This window comes from Pipistrellus hanaki (genome assembly GCF_964339955.1).
Source record: "Pipistrellus hanaki genome assembly, chromosome: 1".
In the NCBI taxonomy this organism is placed as follows: Eukaryota; Metazoa; Chordata; class Mammalia; order Chiroptera; family Vespertilionidae; genus Pipistrellus; species Pipistrellus hanaki.
In genome coordinates this window covers 182,496,908-182,517,727 of record NC_140503.1, presented here as the reverse complement: position 1 = coordinate 182,517,727, position 20,820 = coordinate 182,496,908, and the positions used below count along the sequence as shown (strand labels likewise).

The window sequence follows — 20,820 nt, the reverse complement described above, 5'->3', positions numbered from 1 at the left end:
CATGGGCCAAAAATGGAACATAATGACACATTTTTTGGACTGCAGTAGAAGTAGTAGTTAACATCCATTGAGTGGCTGCTTTGTGCTATGCACAGTTCTAAACATTTTGGAAGTATTAAACTCATTCTTTAAAAATATATACTTTATTGATTTTTTGACAGAGAGGAAGGGAGAGGGAGAGAGACAGAAACATCAATGGGAGAGAAACATCGATCAGTTGCTTCCTGCACACCTCCCACTGGGGATGTGCCCACAACCAAAGTATATGCCTTTGATAGGAATCGAACCTGGGATCTCTCAGTCCGCAGGCCGACTCTCTATCCACTGAGCCAAACCAGTCAGGGCTTAAGCTCATTTTATTCTCACGAATAACCTACAGGTAAATCTAAAATCTTCCCATTTTACAGATGAGGAAACTTGAGGCCCAGAGCAGGTAAATAACATACTCAATGTTAGATAGCCAGTAATGGTGGGGCTGAATTTGAGCCCAGGGCCTAATGTAGAGTGCCTCTTGCTATTAGTTCAGGTGCCTAAAAGAAAAATCTGGCCTGCCCATTTCTGGAGTCTTTGTATGTGAGGACATCACAAATATTTAAAGTCTGTTATGCAAAAGAAAGAGAATTCTGTTGTGTAGCCACAGGGAAATTACAAGTTTAGGCTGAGAAATATTTATGAAGTGCTATGTCTGGCCAAGAATTCTGCTTGAGGGTGGAAATTGAGAAATAAGTAAAAAAGGATACACTTCCTGTCTCAAACTAAGCTAGGAGCTAGTCTAGAGGGGCAGGGAGGCAGACCTGGCTCCCACAGACCTTTCTGGGGAGTCTTGCACCTGGGCAGTGTACTGGGTTGCACTTGGAGCAGCAGGTGTCCTTCCCCTGGATGTACATATGTAGGTCCTGGAACCTCACCTGCCAGGACAGCAGAGGGGATTTCCAGTGGATGAGAGGTTGAGTCAGGTCTCAAACCTCAGACTGGTGCTGAAATATAAGTTCCAGGAAGATGTGGAATTTTGTTGGTTGTGCTCCCTGTCACCTTCCCACTGACATACCTAACACAGCAAGCAGCCATTGAACATAGGAAAGATCCAAGATTTACAAACCAGGATATTTCACATAAAACCTGTACTCATTTGTTTTGCAAATTGGAAGCTTTGACAACAGCGGGTGGCGTATTTGTGAGTGGAAGTGAAAGTTATGTCTGTTTTAACATGCACCTAGCCCCGCTTCACAAAATCACATTATTAATGTGGTCCTGGACTTTGCAGCTGGTGGGTTAGTCACCGGCATCTCTGCCAACTCTGTCTATGGAATCAAACTCGACAGTTGAAATTTGGGTGTAGAGTTCCAAAGTTCTGTCAACGAAACAGATTGCATTATTTGAATATCATGAAAATTACCTACAGCACATTTTCATGGCTTAATCATGCCATTCAGGATTAATTTTATTACTTGCATAATGTTTACAGAAAAGAGAGATAAATTGTCCATTCTGACAGCAAGGAAAGAGAATATCTTTGCTTAAATGAGAATTTTAAAAATATATAGGCATTATATACAGTACATCTTTTTTCTTTTTCTTTTTTTTCCACCATGAAGGTGCTACTTTCACAAGCTTATGACCAGCGTGATGATGAGTGTGGTTGGTAATTGCTACATGCTAAACAGCAAATGCTGCTCCTTTAACACATCTTCCTTTAAGAAACAGACATTGGCTGAGACCGGTTTGGCTCAGTGGATAGAGCCTCGGCCTGAGGACTGAGAGGTCCCGGGTTCGATTCCAGTCAAGGGCATGTACATTGGTTGCGGGCACATCCCCAGTAGGGGGTGTGCAGGAGGCAGCTGGTCGATGCTCCTCTCTCATCAATGTTTCTAGCTCTCTATCCCTCTCCCTTCCTCTCTGTAAAAAATCAATAAAACATTTTATAAAAAAAAAAATAAAGAAGAAACAGACATTGTTCCCCAGATACTTGTTTCCTAATGTGTACAATAGATAATGAAGCCAAATGTTTGAGAGTTCTTAGATGACCACCTAGGTTTTCTTTTTCTTTATAGATCTCCTTTCACACAGAGGTCACTGTGAAAAAACTGCTTCCATGAATAACTTACTGATATTGCAAAAGCAAAGAGCCCAAACACAAAACCCAATGTGATGCAGAACTGTGAAGATATGAGCAGTAAAAACACTGTGCCTTTTCAACAAGTATAATTGACCTTTCCCAATACCCCGAGACTGATTCCTGCATGGACTTGCTGTGCTTAGCAGTGAGAGGGTTCTGACCCCTGGGAATACTTTTCTGGAATGCAGGATATAAATGTGCCCAAATCTGATTTTTTACCAAAAGCAGAGATAACAAAGAGTCACCAATTGCTAAGTCAGAGCCAAGAATTAAACTGCATCCAAGAAGCTAGGATATTGGATCTGCGATCTGACTTACAGAAGGAGAACTTTATCGACTGAGACACAAGGAGATGTGTACTACTACACAAAGAGATAGTCACACTTCACTCCATTTCTCACACTTAATGTTCATGTGAAAATAGAAACTTGCCAATATTTTTGATGTTTAAAATAAAGTATTTCATATCAAGTATTAACTGCTGGTGAGGTTCCCCTTTTTACCTCTATGGTGCAGATTTCAAAGTGTATTACACAAAACACTAATATGTATACACATGTGCCCAATGTATAAATGGTGACACACATATAAAGCACTTTTCTGAGAAAATGCAAAAATGCAAGAGACATTTTTAAGTAGGACTCAGACAGCCTGCCATAAAACAAAAGGTCCCCAATGGAAGCAGTTGGGTTTTTGTTTGTTGTTGTTGCTTTTAAATAAAACACATCTGGCAATAAATAGGAATCCAACTCATGGGGTTGAATTGGCTGCTTCTGATCTGCCTATACCCTTAAAAGTTCACCATTCTCTGCATTAATTCTTCCCATGATTCCTCCCATAGCAAACTGTTCCCTGGGAGAAGGAACCATGTGGGAAGTTGTGTTTATTCTGTTAGGCCACTAGCAGTATATAAACTAACCCAGCACTTGAGTGATGACTATACGCGTGTACCCAATGGCTTAGCAAAACTCCACCAAACCAATGAGGCATAAAGCCACCGAGGTCACTGAGAGGACAACTGACCCACACTGTGACTCTCTGAAGTGACGTGTTTCTCATTAAGTGCCCCACATACCTATAAGAAGCAATCTGTCTTTGCCCTGTGTTTCTCTCTCCGTGCACAATGGTCTTTGGTGGAGTATGACTTCCCATTCTCCTCAGTCTTCATTCCTGTCCACTTTAAGAGATTTTAAAACCCAGAAAGAAAGCAGAAAGAAAGAACGGATGGGGAAAATTCGAGAGGAGTTGACATTCTTTTTACTTCACCGTTTGCAAGTTAGAATACAACATAATTTCTTTTCCGGTGTGTGAATTCTCCCACCATGTTCATACACAGTAGAAAAACATACACTCAATTGTTCTGCAAAAAGCATTTTGATAGAGAGAATCATGACGTTTCCGTTCCACGGTACGCTATCTTCCAGTACGCCTGAAACTGTAGTGTGTGCAAACTCAGAGGTTTAAGAAACTTCAAAAGCCACAGATGCAGAGTCTAGGAAGCTGAAGGCTGTGAACTTCGCTCCTCACTTAATCCGTGCTTAATTTTGCACTCCTCACAGGTGAGCAGGCAGTGCCTAGGACAGAAGCAAAAAGAGGTTTGTGCTGCAACACTGGAAGCTCTAGTCTTTTTTTAAAAAATATATATATATTTTATTGATTTTTTTACAGAGAGGAAGGGATAGGGAGAGAGAGCCAGGAACATTGATGAGAGAGAAACATCTATCAGTTGCCTTGTGCACACTTCCCACTGGGGATGTGCTGGAAACCAATGGGAACTCTAGTCTTACCAGCTGACTGGGAGACAGTTTCCTATGCTGATGCCCACAGGCCCATTGTTTGAGGGACTAATAGGAGCTGCTTCTTGGTTAGAGACTGCCAGAATGTCACACAAGAACAAGGCCAATAAGGATCATACCCAATGTTTTTTGTGTGTATTTTCCCCCCGACAGTACCATGCTGCCTCTCACATAGAATCCACTGTGACAAGTGAATGTCTTAAGTGAATGTGTCCCCAGCACTAGGTAGAAACAGCTATTACTCTCTGAGTGTCATAGTCATTTCTCTTCCTTATTACAATTCCCTGAAAACAATTCTGCTCACCATTTTAGACCGCTGAGAAACCCTAAGACTGGAGAGTGGAAGGAACATTTCCAAGATGACATGGTTTATTCAATAATAAGAGGTACAACTGGTTTTCAACCCAGGTGTCCTAACAGTGGAGGCAATGGCTTTACCTCCAGAGTCCTACTGCGTACATCCCCTAATGAGAACCACGCTGTGGACAGTGTGTTAACACAGTAAAGGCTCTGAGAAGTCCTGCAGTAAAGAAACCTGTCTAATTGCGGTATAACCCCGTGACGGTAGGAGCCGTGTCTGCCGACGACGGCATTCTTTTCAGACTTGCACAGTGCCTTGAGCATAGGAGAGACTCACTACATGTTTGTTAAGCAAATGACATAAGAAACTAAGTTAAATAATAAGTAATTATGATTGAAGTCGAATAGCAAGAACTCAAAATGTGAGGTTTAAGGAGGTTATTATTTATTTATTTATTTTTAGCCCAGCATACAGATGTTAAGAAAAACTGTTTAATATTATAAATGGTGAATCATTTTTCATCTACTTTTTTATAAGTATCTGCATTACAATCCCCCAATCAAACAGATTACACACCTGTTATGCCCTGGACCAAAACCAGCCCCACGTAGCTGATCGTCAAGGGAATGGAATTTACTTTGGCAGACTCCTATGTACGATGCCTTTCCCAGGCCATATCCCAGGATACCAGCAACTGTAAAGGCAGGTGAGGGAAGACAGATTATAGAAAGGGTCAGAATCTCCTCCCTTAGGTATCTTCTAGAATCTTCTTTATTAACAGTAGTAACTTTAATATTAAAAGTGCCACGATACTTTCAACAATAAAGACAACATCTTTTTTAAAAAGCACCACAACAGATCCACGGACAAGCACTCCCTCTTCCAGAGCAGGCCTGGGACCGGGGGACTTTCTGGCTCCGTTTTGAATTGGTGGTAGAAGGGCCAGGACAGAGCAAGCAGAGGTGTGACCCCGGGCTAGGGCCAGGGCCAGGCAGCCCGAAGCCCCAGGGAGGGAGGGAGTTATGGTTTCTCCGAGTCACCGAGTCACCGGGTAAGAAATTCTCCTTATGGATTGGAGTCTGGGGAGCTGCGGTCCATCCCGCCTGTGGGGGAGAGAGTTCACGAGGCACAGAAAGCCTCTCAGGGAAGGAATCTTCAACCTGCTCCTCTCGCTGGGAATGAAGTTTCAGGCTACACGTGGGAAAGCATCCTTTTTGTACAAAGCAGGTCGATGTATTACGAGTGGAAAAGATGAAACCCTGGGTTTATGGTTGGCATATTATAAGAAAGTCCCTGATTTAAAAAAGTTATTCATTTATTTTCACTACAGAAAATATTTGGAAAAGACCGGCCAAAAGAAGGAAACTTTAACCCGCCTAATGGATCTATCATTCTGTGGCTCTGCTTTAAAGAGGACTGTCCCGGGGCTCAACCTGATACCAGGCAGTGCTGAATGAACGAAGACTGTAAAGTGGCAAAAAAAAAAAAAAAAAAAAAAATAGACTGATTTTTCAGAAAGGCAATGCAGGGGACTTGGTTAAACTGGACCTTCATATCTCCAGCTGCTATGAAAATCTATTAAAAATAATTTTTTACTTCTATGACTTACGTGCAACTTTAGGCAATGATCCAAATCTTGGGTTAGCTGCTAAATAACCTAAGGAGAAATATATACATTATTATTTCATTGTATTACTTATTTAAATTTATAAAGCATAAGGAAATCTTTAAAATTTAATACATACGCAGTTTCTTTAACTCTCACCTGAGGATATGTTTTTTATTTATTTATTATTGATTTTAGAAAGAGGAAGGGAGAGAGAAAAAAAAAACATCGATTGGTTGCCTCCCGTATGCACCCCAGCCGGGTTCAATTCCGGTCAAGGGCACATCCCCAGTAGGGGGTGTGTAGGAGGCAGCTGATCGATGTTTCTAACTCTTTATCCCTCTGCCTTCCTCTCTGAAGAAAATCAATAAAATATATTTAAAAAGAAAAAGAAATGCATCATTAGGCAATTTCATCATTGTACAAACATCACAGAGTGCACTTACACAATCCTGGATGGTACAGCCTCCCACATACCTAGCCCGCATGGTATAGACTATTGCTCTGAGGCTACAAGCCTGTACAGCATGTTATTGTACAAAGCTCCACGGGATTAAGTCAAACTCAAGAGAAAGTGATGCAATCAGGAGACACGGTAAACACAAAATGCTTGAGGCTGCTGCTGGCATAACAGCACGTTGTTTTACAGCAAGTTTTTTTTTTTGTTTGTTTTTTGTTTTAAATAAGGACACTCTACAACAATGATAAAAAGTATAGTCATTACATAAGCCAGTAGCATAGTCGTTTATTATCAAGTATTACATACTGTCCAAGTTGCAGAGGCTGTAGTTTTATATGACAGGCAGTGTAGTGGGAGTGATTACACCAGGATCCCCAGATAGCTGAGAAATTATTGCCTTGTGCTTCGACATTACCATGGCTATCACATCACCAGCCCACAGAAATTTTTCTGCTCCGTTATCATCTTATGGAAGCCCCATTGTACCTGTAGTCTGTCATTGTCCGAAATGTTGCTATTTGACACATGATTGTATACACACCACAATTTTTAAATAAAAATTTTACTACTGTGATAGGCCAGAATAACAGCCTCCTAAAGGATGTCCCTATATCCCTGGGAACTGTGAATATGTTACAATTGCATGACAAAGGGGAATTATGGTAGGCAATGGAATTAGGGTGAATCAGATGACTTTAAAATAGGAAGATTATCCTGGATCATTTGGGTGGGTGTGGAGAGCAGCTATAGCATTTGGACAGGTTCAAGCCTGGGACTAATGAGAGGGCATGATCCTCTCATGGCATAGCCACGTGCAAGTCCCAGCACAATCATAGCCAAAGGCTATAGCTGTCAGCTTGACCTTATGGCCCGAACCTGTGGTCCCACATGGCTGAGTGATATGGGTTTCGGGAGGTGCAGCAAGTAAACAAAGCTTGATCAGGTGCATGTAACTGAGTAGATTCGAAACCCACGGGAATGTTGTAACCACGCCCTTACTTTGCCTGGTGGAATCAGGCTATAAAATAAAGACTCGGCTTGCAGGCCCTGGCGCTATCTCTCCATCAGAGAGCAGTGTCCCACCTGGACCCAGCTTTACTCTCTTGTCTGTCTTTTCTAAATCCTTCACTGCCTCCCTCTCAAGTTCACTCAGAGCTGTGCCGGCTCGGCACAGGTGGGCCCAATGTAATCACAATGACCCTTGAATGTAGAAGAGGAATTCAGAGGCGGAACCAGACAGATGGCGGTATGAGAAGACCTTGGCTTTGCAGGCAGAGGAAGGGGCCACGAGCCAAGAAGAACTGTGGGTGGTCTTTAGAAGCTGGGAGGGCAAAGGAAGCCTGAGGGGCCCCCAGCAAGGAGAGCAGTCCTGGGGACACTTTGATTTCAGACCAGGGAGATTCATATTGAACATCTAACCTCCTGTAAGGTAATACATTTGTATTGTTTTAGGTCACTATGTTTGTTAATTTGTTATAGTAGTCTTAGAAAACTACTGCACAGCCCTGGAAAAGTATATTTGTGCACATGCCAGAGATGATAGATTTTGAGAACTCTTAACATTTATAAGATACAGGCCCAGTGCACAAAATTTGTGCACTAGGCATGGCCAGTGATCAGGGCTGATCTATGGGCAACCAGCAGGGCGATTGAAGGGCCCCCTCTGGCACCTGCCTTGACTGTCCTGGGGCCTGCAGGATGGGGACAGCTCCTGCCCCCTGGTGGTCAGTGTGTCTATCAACAGGTCATTCCACTGGTTGTTCTGCCATTCAATTTGCATATTAGGCTTTTATTATATAGGATAATTCCCATAATGACATGACTGTATTTCTCTGTTGTCAAAAATGGTCTGACAAAGACTCATTACTGATTGATATATTCCCATAAAAAGGCTATCTTCATGTTATAAAAATGAAATCACATTGAGTAAATCAACGTAAATCCTTAAGAGAAGAATAATATTGACTGAAATGGGATTCTCCTAGAGAAATGACACATGTGGTCTCTGAGACCCAAAATAGAACTGAAACATCTCTCATGTTTGCTGGGCACAGATAGTCTTTAAAATCTTGGCCATCAGCAGTGCTCAAAGTAATGGGCTTTGACAGGGTCAGATGCCTTCTTGCTATTTGGGAACTAGACAACGCCTGTGGGTTCTCTGGTAGACGGAGACAGGAAAAAAGAAGGGAGCAAGGAAGGAGGAATAGAGAGGTAAACTGGAAAACTAAGAGGCAGGGAGAGGTTGTGTGGGGAGGTGCAGGGCGCCGGCTAGTCCTCATGACCTGCTGTGCAGATTAGACAGGGTGCCCTGACTCGGGGGAATGCAGCCTCTTGCCAGGACAAACGGCTTGATGGACAGAGCTTGGTGGATTTCAGCTCCATTTACCTCCTACCCAGAGCATCCTTGCACAGGACACAGTCTGTCTAACATGCACTGAGCCCCTGGGAGAGGCAGGGACTCTGGTACAGAGAAAGGCACTGTATCAGTTTCCTGTGGCTGCTGAAACAGCTCACCACAGACATGGAGGCTTAACACAACACACATCTGCAAGCTTACAGCTCTGGAGGTCAGGGCTCAAAATGGGTTTCCCTGGGTGTGTCAGTCTATGGGGGCTGCAAAAACAAGACTGGGGGGCGGGGGGGCTTATAAATGACAGACGTGGATTTCTCACAGTCCTGGAGGCTGACGTCCAGGATCAGGGTATCCTCAGGGTTGGGAGGCCCCCCTCTGGGTTTGCAGACTTCTCGTGCCGGGAAGAGCGAGGGAGCTCTGTGAGGCCTCTTGGAAGAGCACTACCATTCTGGAGGGCTCCACCCTCAGGGGCTAATGGCCTCCTAAAGACCTCAGCTCCTTTAGGGTCTTAACATGTGAACTGGGGGGTGGGGCACAAACATTCAGGCCTCAGCAGCTAAAATCAAGGCGCTGGCAGGGCTGCATTCCTTGCCAGCTCCCAGAGGCCACCCCATTCCTGGTCTCTGGGCTCCTGCCCCCTTTTCTGCCAGCAAAGCCAGCAGTGTTGAGTGAGTCCTTTTCATGCTGTCTCGCTGGTTCTGTCTTCTAACCCATATATATATATTTTTTTTTAAATATATTTTATTGATTTTTTACAGAGAGGAAGGGAGAGAGATAGAGAGCTAGAAACGTCGATGAGAGAGAAACATCGACCAGCTGCCTCCTGCACACCCCCTACCGGGGATGTGCCCGCAACCAATGTACATGCCCTTGACCGGAATCGAACCCGGGACTTTCAGTCCGCAGACCGACGCTCTACCACTGAGCCAAACTGGTTTCGGCATATTTTAAATATATCTTTATTGATTTCAGAGAGAGAAAAAGAGGGAGAGAAAGGGATAGAAACATCAAGGATGAGAGAGAATCATTGATTGGCTGCTCCTGCACACCCCCTCCTGAGGACCAAGCCTGCCACCCAGGCCCGTGTCCTGACCAGGAATTGAACCCGGATCTGGTTCATAAGTTGGGCTCTGCCGGTCGGGCTGACCCAGTTTTTAAGACTCCATCTGATTACACGCTGGGCCCATCTGGTTAATCCGGAATTATCTCCCTATTTTAAGGTCAGCTGATGAACAGCCTTCCCATCAGCAATTTTGATTTCCCTTTGCCATGTAACCGAACACAGCCACTCATTCTGGGAATGAACACATCTTCTGGAGGGGTGAGCGGAGGGGGTGATGCTGCCAACAGGCGAAAGCCTGCATAAATAAACCCTTCACCACAAAATGCAGGCCAAGCACCAAGACGCCGCCAGGAGGCTCACAGAACACGGGAGTTCAATTATTAAACGAATCTTGATTCTTACCGTGGTGGACTAGTCCTTGGGTAACGAGCATGCTTCCGAGAGAAAAGGGCAGGGCTGTAAGACAAAAACAGCCTTCAGTGCTGGGATTTCAGAGCCTGGCAGGTCACCTGGAAGCCAGGGAGAATGACTCCGGTGTTTTCTCTTCCCTACCTGGCCATGACTTCTTCTTTTTTTTTTTTTTTTTTTTTAAAAAAAATATATTTTATTGATTTTGTACAGAGAGGAAGGGAGAGAGATAGAGAGTTAGAAACATCGATGAGAGAGAGTCATCGATCAGCTGCCTCTTGCACACCCCCTACTGGGGATGTGCCCGCAACCAAGGTACATGCCCTTGACCGGAATCGAACCCGGGACCTTTCAGTCCCCAAGTCGACGCTCTATCCATTGAGCCAAACCGGTTTTGGCTGGCCATGACTTCTTAGTCATCTGTTATTTTACGAATTCGACAAATATTTGTGAAGTTCTTCCTGAAGAACTGTCCTTGGGGCCTTCCCTGGGCACTGAACCTGCTGGACAGCTTTCCTCTAACAAAACCAAAACCCCACGGACGCCGCCTCTGACACCCCCTTTGACGAACGCCCACCGGGCACCAGCTTCTGATCACGACATACCACACGGGCACCTTCGTGTCTGCATGGGGACAGGTAGCTGTTGCATTGGGGAGCTGCCTTGAATTGGACATTTTGAAATTCCCAATCCTACATAAAAGAAAAGGCCAGTACAATGAAGCGCCTGCACACTATCCTCTCCAGGATAGTTCTCTGCGTTCGTCTCTCGTGACATTTTGCTGCACCATTTGGGGATGTCTATTCTCCGAGGGTTACAAGATTACCGCATTTGTGTTAAACAAGGGCGACATTCAGCTGTGATTTTTCAAAACAGGCAAGTTCCTCTGGCAAAGGCAGTTTCTCGTTCTGTCAAAATGTGTCAAGTGACTTCTTCCCAAAGCTGAGCGCAGTGATAAACATCTAGCTCTTCCTAGCAACCGAGACAAATTAGATTGCAACCCATTTTTCCTCGCGTGTCTGTCTGATGGTAGGCGAGTGGGTCAAGCTGAAATGCTAGTCTGCCGAGGGCTTAATTGAATTACTTACTCATAGGTTGTCAGAAAAAGACATGAATCGCTGGGAGCACAATCATCATAGTAATGCATAATGAATAGCAACTTCGAAAGAGTGTTTCTTCTAAAACAATTGATCCTGAGTTGGAATGGTTTGAGACATCAAACTGCGTTTCACAGTGAAATGATCCCTGTGTCAGCAGTGTTGCAAATACCGGGACTAGATCTGCAGGTTCTATTATGCCATTTTCAACTGACAAAGCATGATTTTTTAAAATTAGATTTTAAATTCTTTATTGCTTAAAGTATTACCTATGTCTCCTTTCCCCCCCATTGGCCTCTCCCCGGCTGCTCCCATTCCCCAGCACATGCCCTCACCCCCCTCCTGTCCGTGTCCATTGGTTATGAATGATTACATGCATGCATACAAATCCTTTGGTTAATCTCTTATTCCACCCCTCCCCCACTCCCACCATGATTTTGTTTTTAATTGGAGGAGACCTTAAAGCACGGCCTGCATTCACACCCTTGTCTTATTTACATCAGGCAGGCCGAGAAAGAAGGTGACTCAGCAGAAAAGGTTATCTCAGAGACACTGTGAGAGAAGTATTAATGGGCCCTGCCATGTTCCATTCATCCCACAGATAATTGATCAGGTGCTTTCCATCTGTGAAGCACTGTGCTTGGCTGGCTCTGGGATGAAGCAATAAACTTGACATTATTCCCTGAACTCCATGAGGTTGGAGTCTAGTGGAATTCAGGAGGGTTTACTCTTTCAAGAAATTCTAAATAACACTCTGGGCCCAGGTCCTGGGTGACATGAAAGCGTTATGTGTGCTCCTACGTCGAATATCACCTCTGCCCTGACGCAGGGGTCTCAACACCGATTTAAACTCAAAACAGCCCAGATATCAAAGTTCTTCAAGGAATCATGCAAAGCCCCCGCTCAAAAACAAAGCATCGCCGTAATTCTAATGCGGTACAGTTTACTGCAGCACACACAGTGTTAACAAAGGTTACAGGGGATGCATGTACCTCTCTTCCAGAAGCTCTCTTCTTGACATTCTCGGATAATCTTTGAAATCTCCGCTCTGTGGATGTGCAGTTTGGATTTTGGGCAAAACAACAGGCTCTGTAAGGGAAAGGTCTGCGGTGAGTGGCCTGAACTCGCCAGGAAAGCATCTGTTTTCCCGGAGAAGGGCAGGGCGCTCCCTTCGCTGTGGTCATGCAGCGTGTCGTCCCGGGCTGGCCACCGGCTCCGAGCAGCGACCCGTGTCAGCGAGCGCCTTCCAGCCGGGAGCATTGGACAGACGGCAGGCAAGGGAATGATCCCAGCTGAGAGGCAGCGAGAGACTCATCCACTAGCGAGCAGGGGGCACTTCTCCGGTCAGAAGGAATTCCTGCCGAAGCCACATCTGTCACGTTTTCTCTCTTACCTCCAGCCTCTGTCTATGCGTTTCCTGCAATGCTGCCCACCCCCTCTGCCTCCCTGGTTTCCTGCAGACCCAGTGCAGCGTGGCCTCCTCGGTGAAGAGATTCCCCCACAGCTCAACCATGTACTCTCCGGGGATCACACTCCGGGAATCACAGTCCTGGGATCTGTGCACTGGAGCACTGGGTGACAAGTTTTGTATTTGTAGACCTGTATTCTAATTTACCTTTACCGTACACTTCTGTGTGCGTTTTTATTTATTTATTTATTTATTTTATTATTTTTTACAGAGAGGAAGGGAGAGGGATAGAGAGCCAGAAACATCGATGAGAGAGAAACATCGACCAGCTGCCTCCTGAATAACCCCTAACTGGGGATGTGCCCGCAACCAGGGTACATGCCCCCTGATCGGAATCGAACCTGGGACCCTTGAGTCCACAGGCCCATGCTCTATCCACTGAGCCAAACCGGTTTCGGCTGTATGCATTTTTAGACTGCTTTGTATTTTTCTACATAGTTTGACTTTTTTTTTTTTTTTTTTTGTGTGTGTGTGTGTGTGTGTGTGTTTAAAACATATTTGAGGTTATAAAATTTCTGGTGGAACTATTGCTATGTTCTATTTCATTACTTTTATTATTTCACAGTATTTATCCTGTTGACATGCTATAAACTGGACTAACTCCCATCCTTCACGATTGTCTTCCTTTGTAGAGATGTAGGTATTATTTACTCTTATCCACATTCTCTACTCTCATTCCCCTCTGCCCATCACCACCATTCTATGTGTATTTTTTTAAAATTGATTTCAGAGAGGAAGGGTGAGGGAGAGAGAGACAGAAACATCAGTGATGACAGAGACTCATTGATCGGCTACCTCCTGCACACTCCACACTGGGGATCGAGGCCACAACTCTGGTTCATAGGCTGATGCTCAACCACGGAGCCACACTGGCCGGGCCATTCTATGTGTTTAATGAGGATCTTTTGTATGTGTTCATTGTTTTGGATGCATGCATCTTTTTAATGTAAATGGTATTTTTATGTATTTGGTTTTATTTTTAAAAAATATTTTCAACTCAACTCTATGCTTTTAAGATCCACCCCTATTGCTATATTCACCTAGCCCACAGCTTCTAACCATTGTGTAATTCCCCAGGATGCGTCCATGTCACCACCACCACGTGTCTCCTGCAGAGCCATGTGGTGACATTTTTCAGATATATATCTAGAAGTAAAATACAGGGCATGTGTATTTCCAACTTCACTATGTCTAGCCACTTTGCTCTCCCAGTGGCTGTGCCACTCACTCCCACCAGCAGTGCCTGAATGCCCCCGTGGCCCACAGAGCCTGCTTAAGACACTTCAGCTGGATTCCAAACTGGCGAGGTAAAGAAGGGATTTTCTAACCTTGGCATTATCCAGTTTTCTAAATGTTGACAGACTAATAGGTATAAAGTAATAATTAATTGTCTTATTTGCATTTCACTGGTAACTAAAGTGTTTGAACATCCTATATAATAAAAGCCTAATATGCTAAATGTCTGGTCGTCCATTCAACCAATCAAAGTGTAATATGCTAATGACATGCTAAGGCCATTCAATCACTCACTATGACCACCAGGGGGGAAGATGCTCTGATAGGTTAGTTTGCCACTGGGGTCCAACCAATTGGGACTGAGTGAGATGGGCCAGACATGCCTTGAAGCCCCTTGTGGTCACTCCCCAGCTGGCTAACTTCCCATGTCCCTCTTCAGCACTGATAGTGCATCAATGGGGTCCCTTGGTCTGGCCTAAACCCTCTTGCAGTCTGGGTTGAGAGGTCCCCTCCTCCCCTGAGTGCATGAATTTCATGCACTGGGCCTCTAGTCTCTACATATTGTTCAGCCAGACTGCCCCCTTCATCGCTAGATAATTAATTGAGATAATTAATCCCCACTACTGGTCCTGGGCTGTAATCTTTTGTCATATATTGGCTCAATTTTTTATTGTGGTAAAATACACATAACGTCATATTTACCATTTCAGTCATTTTTAAAGTACACAATTCAGCGTCATTAAGTACATCAGCAACGATGTGTGGCTGTTATCACTGTCTGGTTCTAGAATTTTTTCATCACCCCAAAAAGAAAGCTCAGACCCTTTAGGCAGTCTCTCTTCATTCCCACTTCCCTTTAGCACCCTGGCGAGCACTAACCTGCTTTCTGTCGCTATGGACGTTTTTACTCTTTATATTTTATGTAAACAATATCGTACAATAAATGGCTTCTCTTCCTTTGCATAATGTTTTCAAGGTTCATTCATGTTGTAGCATGGATCCTTCTTATGACTCAATATTCCATTGCAAGGATATTCTGCATTTTGCTTACCAGTCCACCTATTGATGAATATTTGGGTTGATTCCACCATTTGGCTATTGTGAATAGAGCTGTTGTGAAGATTCCTGTACAAGTTTTTGTTTAAACATGTCTTTAATTCCATTGGGTCATATGTAAAATTTGATGTTTAACGAATTGAGGAACTGCCAAGCTGTTTTCTACAGGTGTTATACCATTTTACAATCCTACCAACAAACTACGTTCCAATTTCTCAATCTTGTCCACACTTGTTATTTTCTGTTTTGTTTTTCTTTTTAATTATAGCGATGCTGGTGGGTGTAAAATGTTATCTCATTGTGGTTTTGGTTTGCATTTCTTGAAGGACTAATGACACGAAACATTTTTTCATTTGCTTGGTGCATGTTTATATATTCTCTTTAGAGAAACACCTGTTCAAGTTCTTTGACCACTTTTTTAATTGGGTCATTTGTCTTTTTGTTATTGAGTTGTAAAAGCTCTTTAAATATTCTGGATACTGGACTCTTATCAGAGATGTGATTTGCAAATATTTTTCCCATTCTGTGGGTGGTTCATTAATTTTTTAAAGCAAATTTAATTTAATTTGTTCCTTACTAAGAAGTCACACTAATATTTCCTTATCTCTGAATGATTCATGTAGGTCCTCTGCCGTTTACCTCTGGGAGTTTTAGTGTTTTTCTTGTTGAGGTGCAGCTCCTTGGCTTTTGAAGTTGACCTTGCTGATTTTGCTTATGCTTTTTTCAGAACTCTTGTTTGTAGTAGATATTAACCTTTAAAAGATGGCATTTAAATTCCTGTACTGGGGTCTCCTTGCTGGAGTTTTTTTTGGCATTTAAATTCAACTCTGCAGGCATTTACTTTTTTGCCTCTATCTTATCTATTTTTTAGTTATTTATGAGAAGTAAAAACATTTATAAAGAAAATGTATTGCTTATTATTAAAGTTATCTTGACCCACTCCTTGCTGGGAACTAAAGTTCCCTTTTGTCTGATAAAGGTTAATGTGGATAATGGTCATATTTCTTTTTTTTAAAAGTATGTACATATTTTTAATTGATTTTAGAAAGAGAGGAAGGGAGAGAGAGAGAGGTAGAAACACTGACGAGAAACATCATCAATCAGCTGCCCCTTGCATGCCCCCTACTGGGAATCGGGTCCACAACCAGGGCATATGCTCTGACTGGGAATCCAGCAGGTGACCTCTGGGTGCATGGATCAATGCTTAACCACTGAGCAACACCGGCCAGGCAAATTGTGCTCTTTCCCATGGGCTAAGCACTTTACATACTTGATAACAAGGTCGAAGGACCCTGTGGCACCTATGCCCTCAGAGCTCTACAAGGACATCTCTCTCTTTCTCTGCAACTCCTCACAGCACAGTACACGGAGGTGGTGGTCAGGGAGAGTCACAGTGACAAGAAAAGGACTGTTTTCACTCTCCACTCACGTTAGCTCCTCAGCAAGCACTCCTCCTACCCCAGAGTAAGTGCCTCTTCTTGGTTCTGCCTGGGCTGTGGCAGCAATAGGAACACCTCCCCTTCTCCGTTCCTCCAAACACACACACACACACACACACACACACACACACACACACACACCCGGGGTCAGGGACTCGACTAGCACAATAACTGTGAGTCCTGCCGGCTAGACGGAAGCTCCTGCACGGCCTCCCAGAGGAGCCCTGGCAAGCCTTTCCTCGGTGCCATGAATGTTTTATGGCTCTCCATTTCACAAAGGCAGCTCAGGTGTCCGCATGCCTCTCCTTGTGACTCGATATCATTTGTCTGTGTGCCTCCCCTCAACCCTGCTCCTTAAGCGTCGCTTCCTCCAGGAACTATTGTTAGCTAGAAAAGCTGACCCCGGAGAGCACGAACTTCTTTCACCCACCACAACACTTCCTCTGTTCCTCCTTCACGGACCCCTGAAACGCCTCATATTCATTCCTCACAAGTTGCAAAGTGGGGTTCTCAACCTGACGGCTAATTTAGTGGTTCAGGACTCTGCTCTCCTGAAGGGAACACCGGTCTGCGGCATGGATTTAGTAAGGTTGGCCTTGGTCACAGAAATGTGAAAACAGGCGTCAGCACACACCATTCTGTTAGAGTCCATTCTGCTAAGGGAAACCTTTTCAGTCGTTGACAGCCTATGTACGGTTTGGTTAGGCTGGGTGCTACGTAGGGAAGGATAAAGGAAGGATTGTGAAAATAAAAATTTAAAACATGCTTTTCAGGGCAGTCAAAAACACACGTTCCTTTCCCATTTTGTTTCCCCCAAATTCATCCAACAAAGTGCCAGGCTGGATGCAGTGTAAGGAAAGTCTGGTATGAGGCGCCCCTTCAGATGGCAAACTAAACACATACCTGTTTGCTTAGTGGCGGCAAGTGCGGCTTGTCTTGGTTCCCATGGGTAGACACTGACGCCATGATGACTGTCTTTGCTTCTCCTCTGGTTGAGTGTACTCAGCTTACCCGTTCACCTGATGTCTAGGGAAAATAGATGACAGTCACTGTGCTGTGTCTGAATGTTCCATCAACCTTACAAACACCTTTAATATCAACTCACGTATTTGAAAAACATGCTTTCATTTTGTCATTAGTCAATATTCAATCGCCTGTCAATTTACTTTCTTTTTAAAAAAAATATATTTTTAAAATTGATTTAGAGAGGCAGCGAGTGGGAGAGAGAGATAGAAACATCAATGATGAGATCGAATCATTGATTGGTTGCCTCCTGCATGCCCCACGTTGGGGATCGAAGCCACAACCCAGGGAATGTGCCCTGACTGGGCATTGAACCCTGGCCTCCTAATTTATGGGTCGACGCTCAACCACTGAGCCACACTGGCCGGGCTGGCAACTTACTTTCTAATGCTTCTCTCCCCCCCCCCAACACACACGTATGTGAGGTGCCACACTCTGAAACTGTGGAATTGTTTACTCCCTGTAAATTGTGTCCTAAAGGAGTTTCCATTCCTTACAAGGCCAGGGACTGCAGAAATAGTTACCCAGTGTCTGTGATGTGCCAGGCCAGGGGAGAGGATTAAGGATTAGGCAAACACAGCACTAAAGGAATGCACATGAGAAGGGGAAGCCAGACAAGCCGGCAGTTACGCCACATGCCGAGGGCTCCCTGGGCCTAGCCAATCCCGGCTGCTGAGGAAGGAGAGGAGGAACGTCTGGTCTCTGGTCTCTCTGGTCAGGTCTGAGACACCGAAGGCTAGGACTCTCAAGCTTGTTGAGGGTGGATGGACTCCTCGGCATAAAAACCAGTTTCAAAGGAACCTTAACAGCCCAGGCCAGGCCATGTGGAGGCCTGAACTAACTCGCTGGTGGGAAGCACAGAGATAATATACTTGAGTTTGAAACGTTACATTTGGGTGCCTGTGGGTACACATGGGAATCAGCCAGCAGAAATTCGAATAGTTGCCGAAACCGGTTTGGCTCAGTGGATAGAGCGTCAGCCTGCGGATTGAAAGGTCCCGGGTTCGATTCCGGTCAAGGGCATATACCTGGGTTGCGGGCACATCCCCAGTGTGGGGTGTGCAGGAGGCAGCTGATCAATGATTCTCTATCATCGATGTTTCTAGCTCTCTATCCCTCTCCCTTCCTCTCTGTAAAAAAAAAAAAAATCAATAAAATATATTAAAGAAAAAGAAATAAGATCCAATTTCTAAAAAAAAAAAAAAAAAGAAGAAGAAGAAGAAAGAAAGAAAAAAAAAAAGAAATTCGAATAGTTGAAGATTTGGGTCTGGAGTTAGAGATTCAGGAGAGCCTGGGAAGATGCATTTGGGAGCCGCCATCGTAGAGATGACAGGTAAAGCAAGGAACAAACAAAATTGTCTACAAAGAGTCTTGGAGAATGTGGACACCGAGGGCAAGGAATACGGCCAGGAGAAGAAAGGAAAAAGGCCAAGAAAAGGCCTGAGCAGGAGTAGCTGGTGCGGAGGGGAAGGAAGGAAAGAGGGGAGGAACCACTGGTGTCCCATGGCTCCGGAGAGTGACTTGGCAGGGATGGCCGTGGTCCAGGTGGACTCTGAGTCCCTGCCCGGCCCACGGCCACTGCCCTCTGGGGCCCGGACGCCATGCCGGCCACCGACTTCCCCGCGAAACGCACATCTCCTCACACGGTGCTGCTTCCTTCTTGGCACAGGAGCCAAGGGGCTTTCACTTGTACCAAGTTTCACGGTGGGTACCTGCTGTTATTGTAAAGCCAGCACGGTGCCCTGCAGGGGGCATTCCTGGAATCAGAAACACCTGAGACTCAGACCCTGCCTCTACGCTTTGCTAGCTCTGTGGTTTTGGGGGAAATGACTCAATGTGCCTGTGCCTCAGCTTTCTCACCTGTGAAGTGGGGATCACCGACGGGCAACCTTGAGGGGCTGCTGCCAGGAGGAGGGATAAGGATGAGGGGTGAGGGATGAGGTCCATAAGCCCCAGCACCCAGCGCCCCGCACCCAGCTCGCAGTGAGTGCGTGAGCAGTAAAGGGCAACTGCCAGAGTGGACCCGGGCGCCTTATTCTGTGAAGATTTCCAGGAAGACTTTGCACCAGAGGTCAAACGAGACTGTCTTAGCCAGGGTTCGGACAGTGTCTCAAATCAAGAAGCAGAGAGACAGTCTCTGCTTTGGTGGTCAGGTCCCCTGCACCCAGTTAATCAGCAGCCCGCAGCTAAGCACACCTTCGGGGGTCTTGCCTCCCACCACCAGGCCCTGGTCTGGTTTGGGGTCTCTCTGCTTCTTCAATGTGTGTGTGTGTGTGTGTGTGTTTGTGTGGTGGGGGGAGAGAGACAAAGAGGGAGGAAGGCTGACAGGTGGGCAGTGGGGGGAGGTTGGCAGCAGGATGGGGGCGGAGCGAGTGATCGGAGGGACAGTCCCTGGAGGGGTCACCGCGCTCTCAGCTGGGGGGAGGGGGGGAAGAGGAGGGAGGTTAATCCCAGAATCAATCTGCCCGAATCCGTTGCCACCCCCAGCCCGAGGCTGCCTGCAGAACCCCGGCCCCCCCACCTTGCCTGGGTCGCAGCCGAGCGAAGAGGAGGAGTTGGCAGGGGAGTTCCTAGGCGGCCTCTGCCAACCCGCGCGGCCCGAGCGGCCTGCGGAGCCCCCGGGACCCCGGAATGGAGCGCCCGAGGAGGCCCCCTCCCCCGCCATCTCCCCGCGGTCACCCCGCGGCTCACCTGCAAGGTGATCGCCTCCAGGCCGCGCGGCTCCGGCGCCCGCAGAGCGGAGCCCGCCGCTCCCCGCCGCCGCGGCCGCAGCCGGGCCCGCCGCCCGCCCCCGGCGCCCGCCCCCGTCCCCCGCCTCCCCTCCCCGGCCGCCCGGGGCCCCTCACCTCGCTCTCCCCGCGGGCCCTCACTTCTCTCCTCGGATCTCCCTCCAGCCTCCTCCTTCCTCCTCTGGCTCCGCCCCCTCCGCTCGCCGCTTCTCACTTACTCCTCCAAGTCACTGGTCCGCTGCACCCCTGCTCCCCAGGCTGCCCCCCTGCTCCCCAGGCTGCGCCCCTGCTCCCCAGGCTGCTGGCCTTCCCTCCGGCGGCGCCATCAGTCCACACACTCCGTGGTCAGGCCCGGGTGGCGCTGGCCTCAAACTCCCCACCACTCCCCAAGAATTGTCCTGACGCTGCCTCCTGAGGTCTTTCAGATAACTCCCTCCTCCCATCGATAACACAGCCATCAGTCCCTCTCCTGGAGCGTGCCACTGGCTTCCCTTACCTGCAATCCCTCCTTAAAAACATGGAGATGTAATGGACACATCCCATTTATTAGTTCTGGATGTGCATGCAACACAGTGATTCCGTATGTGTATACGTTGCAAAACGATCATCACACTGTATCTAGCTAACATCCATCATATACAGAGTCACTTGGTCACCACCTCCCTCGTC

The 20,820-nt window shown here is 46.1% G+C and overlaps 1 protein-coding gene across 2 annotated transcripts; it reads right to left on the bottom strand.

Moving 5' to 3' along the window:
• Nucleotides 1-1,404: 1,404 nt before the first annotated feature.
• Nucleotides 1,405-20,387, bottom strand: OCIAD2 (OCIA domain containing 2). Of its 2 annotated transcripts, none has more exons than XM_084900188.1 (7): nt 20,269-20,387; nt 17,303-17,425; nt 12,193-12,289; nt 10,098-10,151; nt 5,823-5,870; nt 4,790-4,907; nt 1,405-3,690 (listed from the first exon to the last, which is right to left on the bottom strand). In XM_084900188.1, exons 2-7 carry the CDS (start codon nt 17,363-17,365, stop codon nt 3,609-3,611), a joined length of 462 nt encoding a protein of 153 aa, XP_084756314.1. In that variant the 5' UTR covers nt 17,366-17,425; nt 20,269-20,387; the 3' UTR covers nt 1,405-3,608. The 2 variants fall into 2 exon arrangements, with proteins under 2 accessions (XP_084756314.1, XP_084756315.1); XM_084900189.1 differs by lacking the exon at nt 20,269-20,387 and adding an exon at nt 20,114-20,243.
• Between the last annotated feature and the right edge of the window lie 433 nt (nt 20,388-20,820).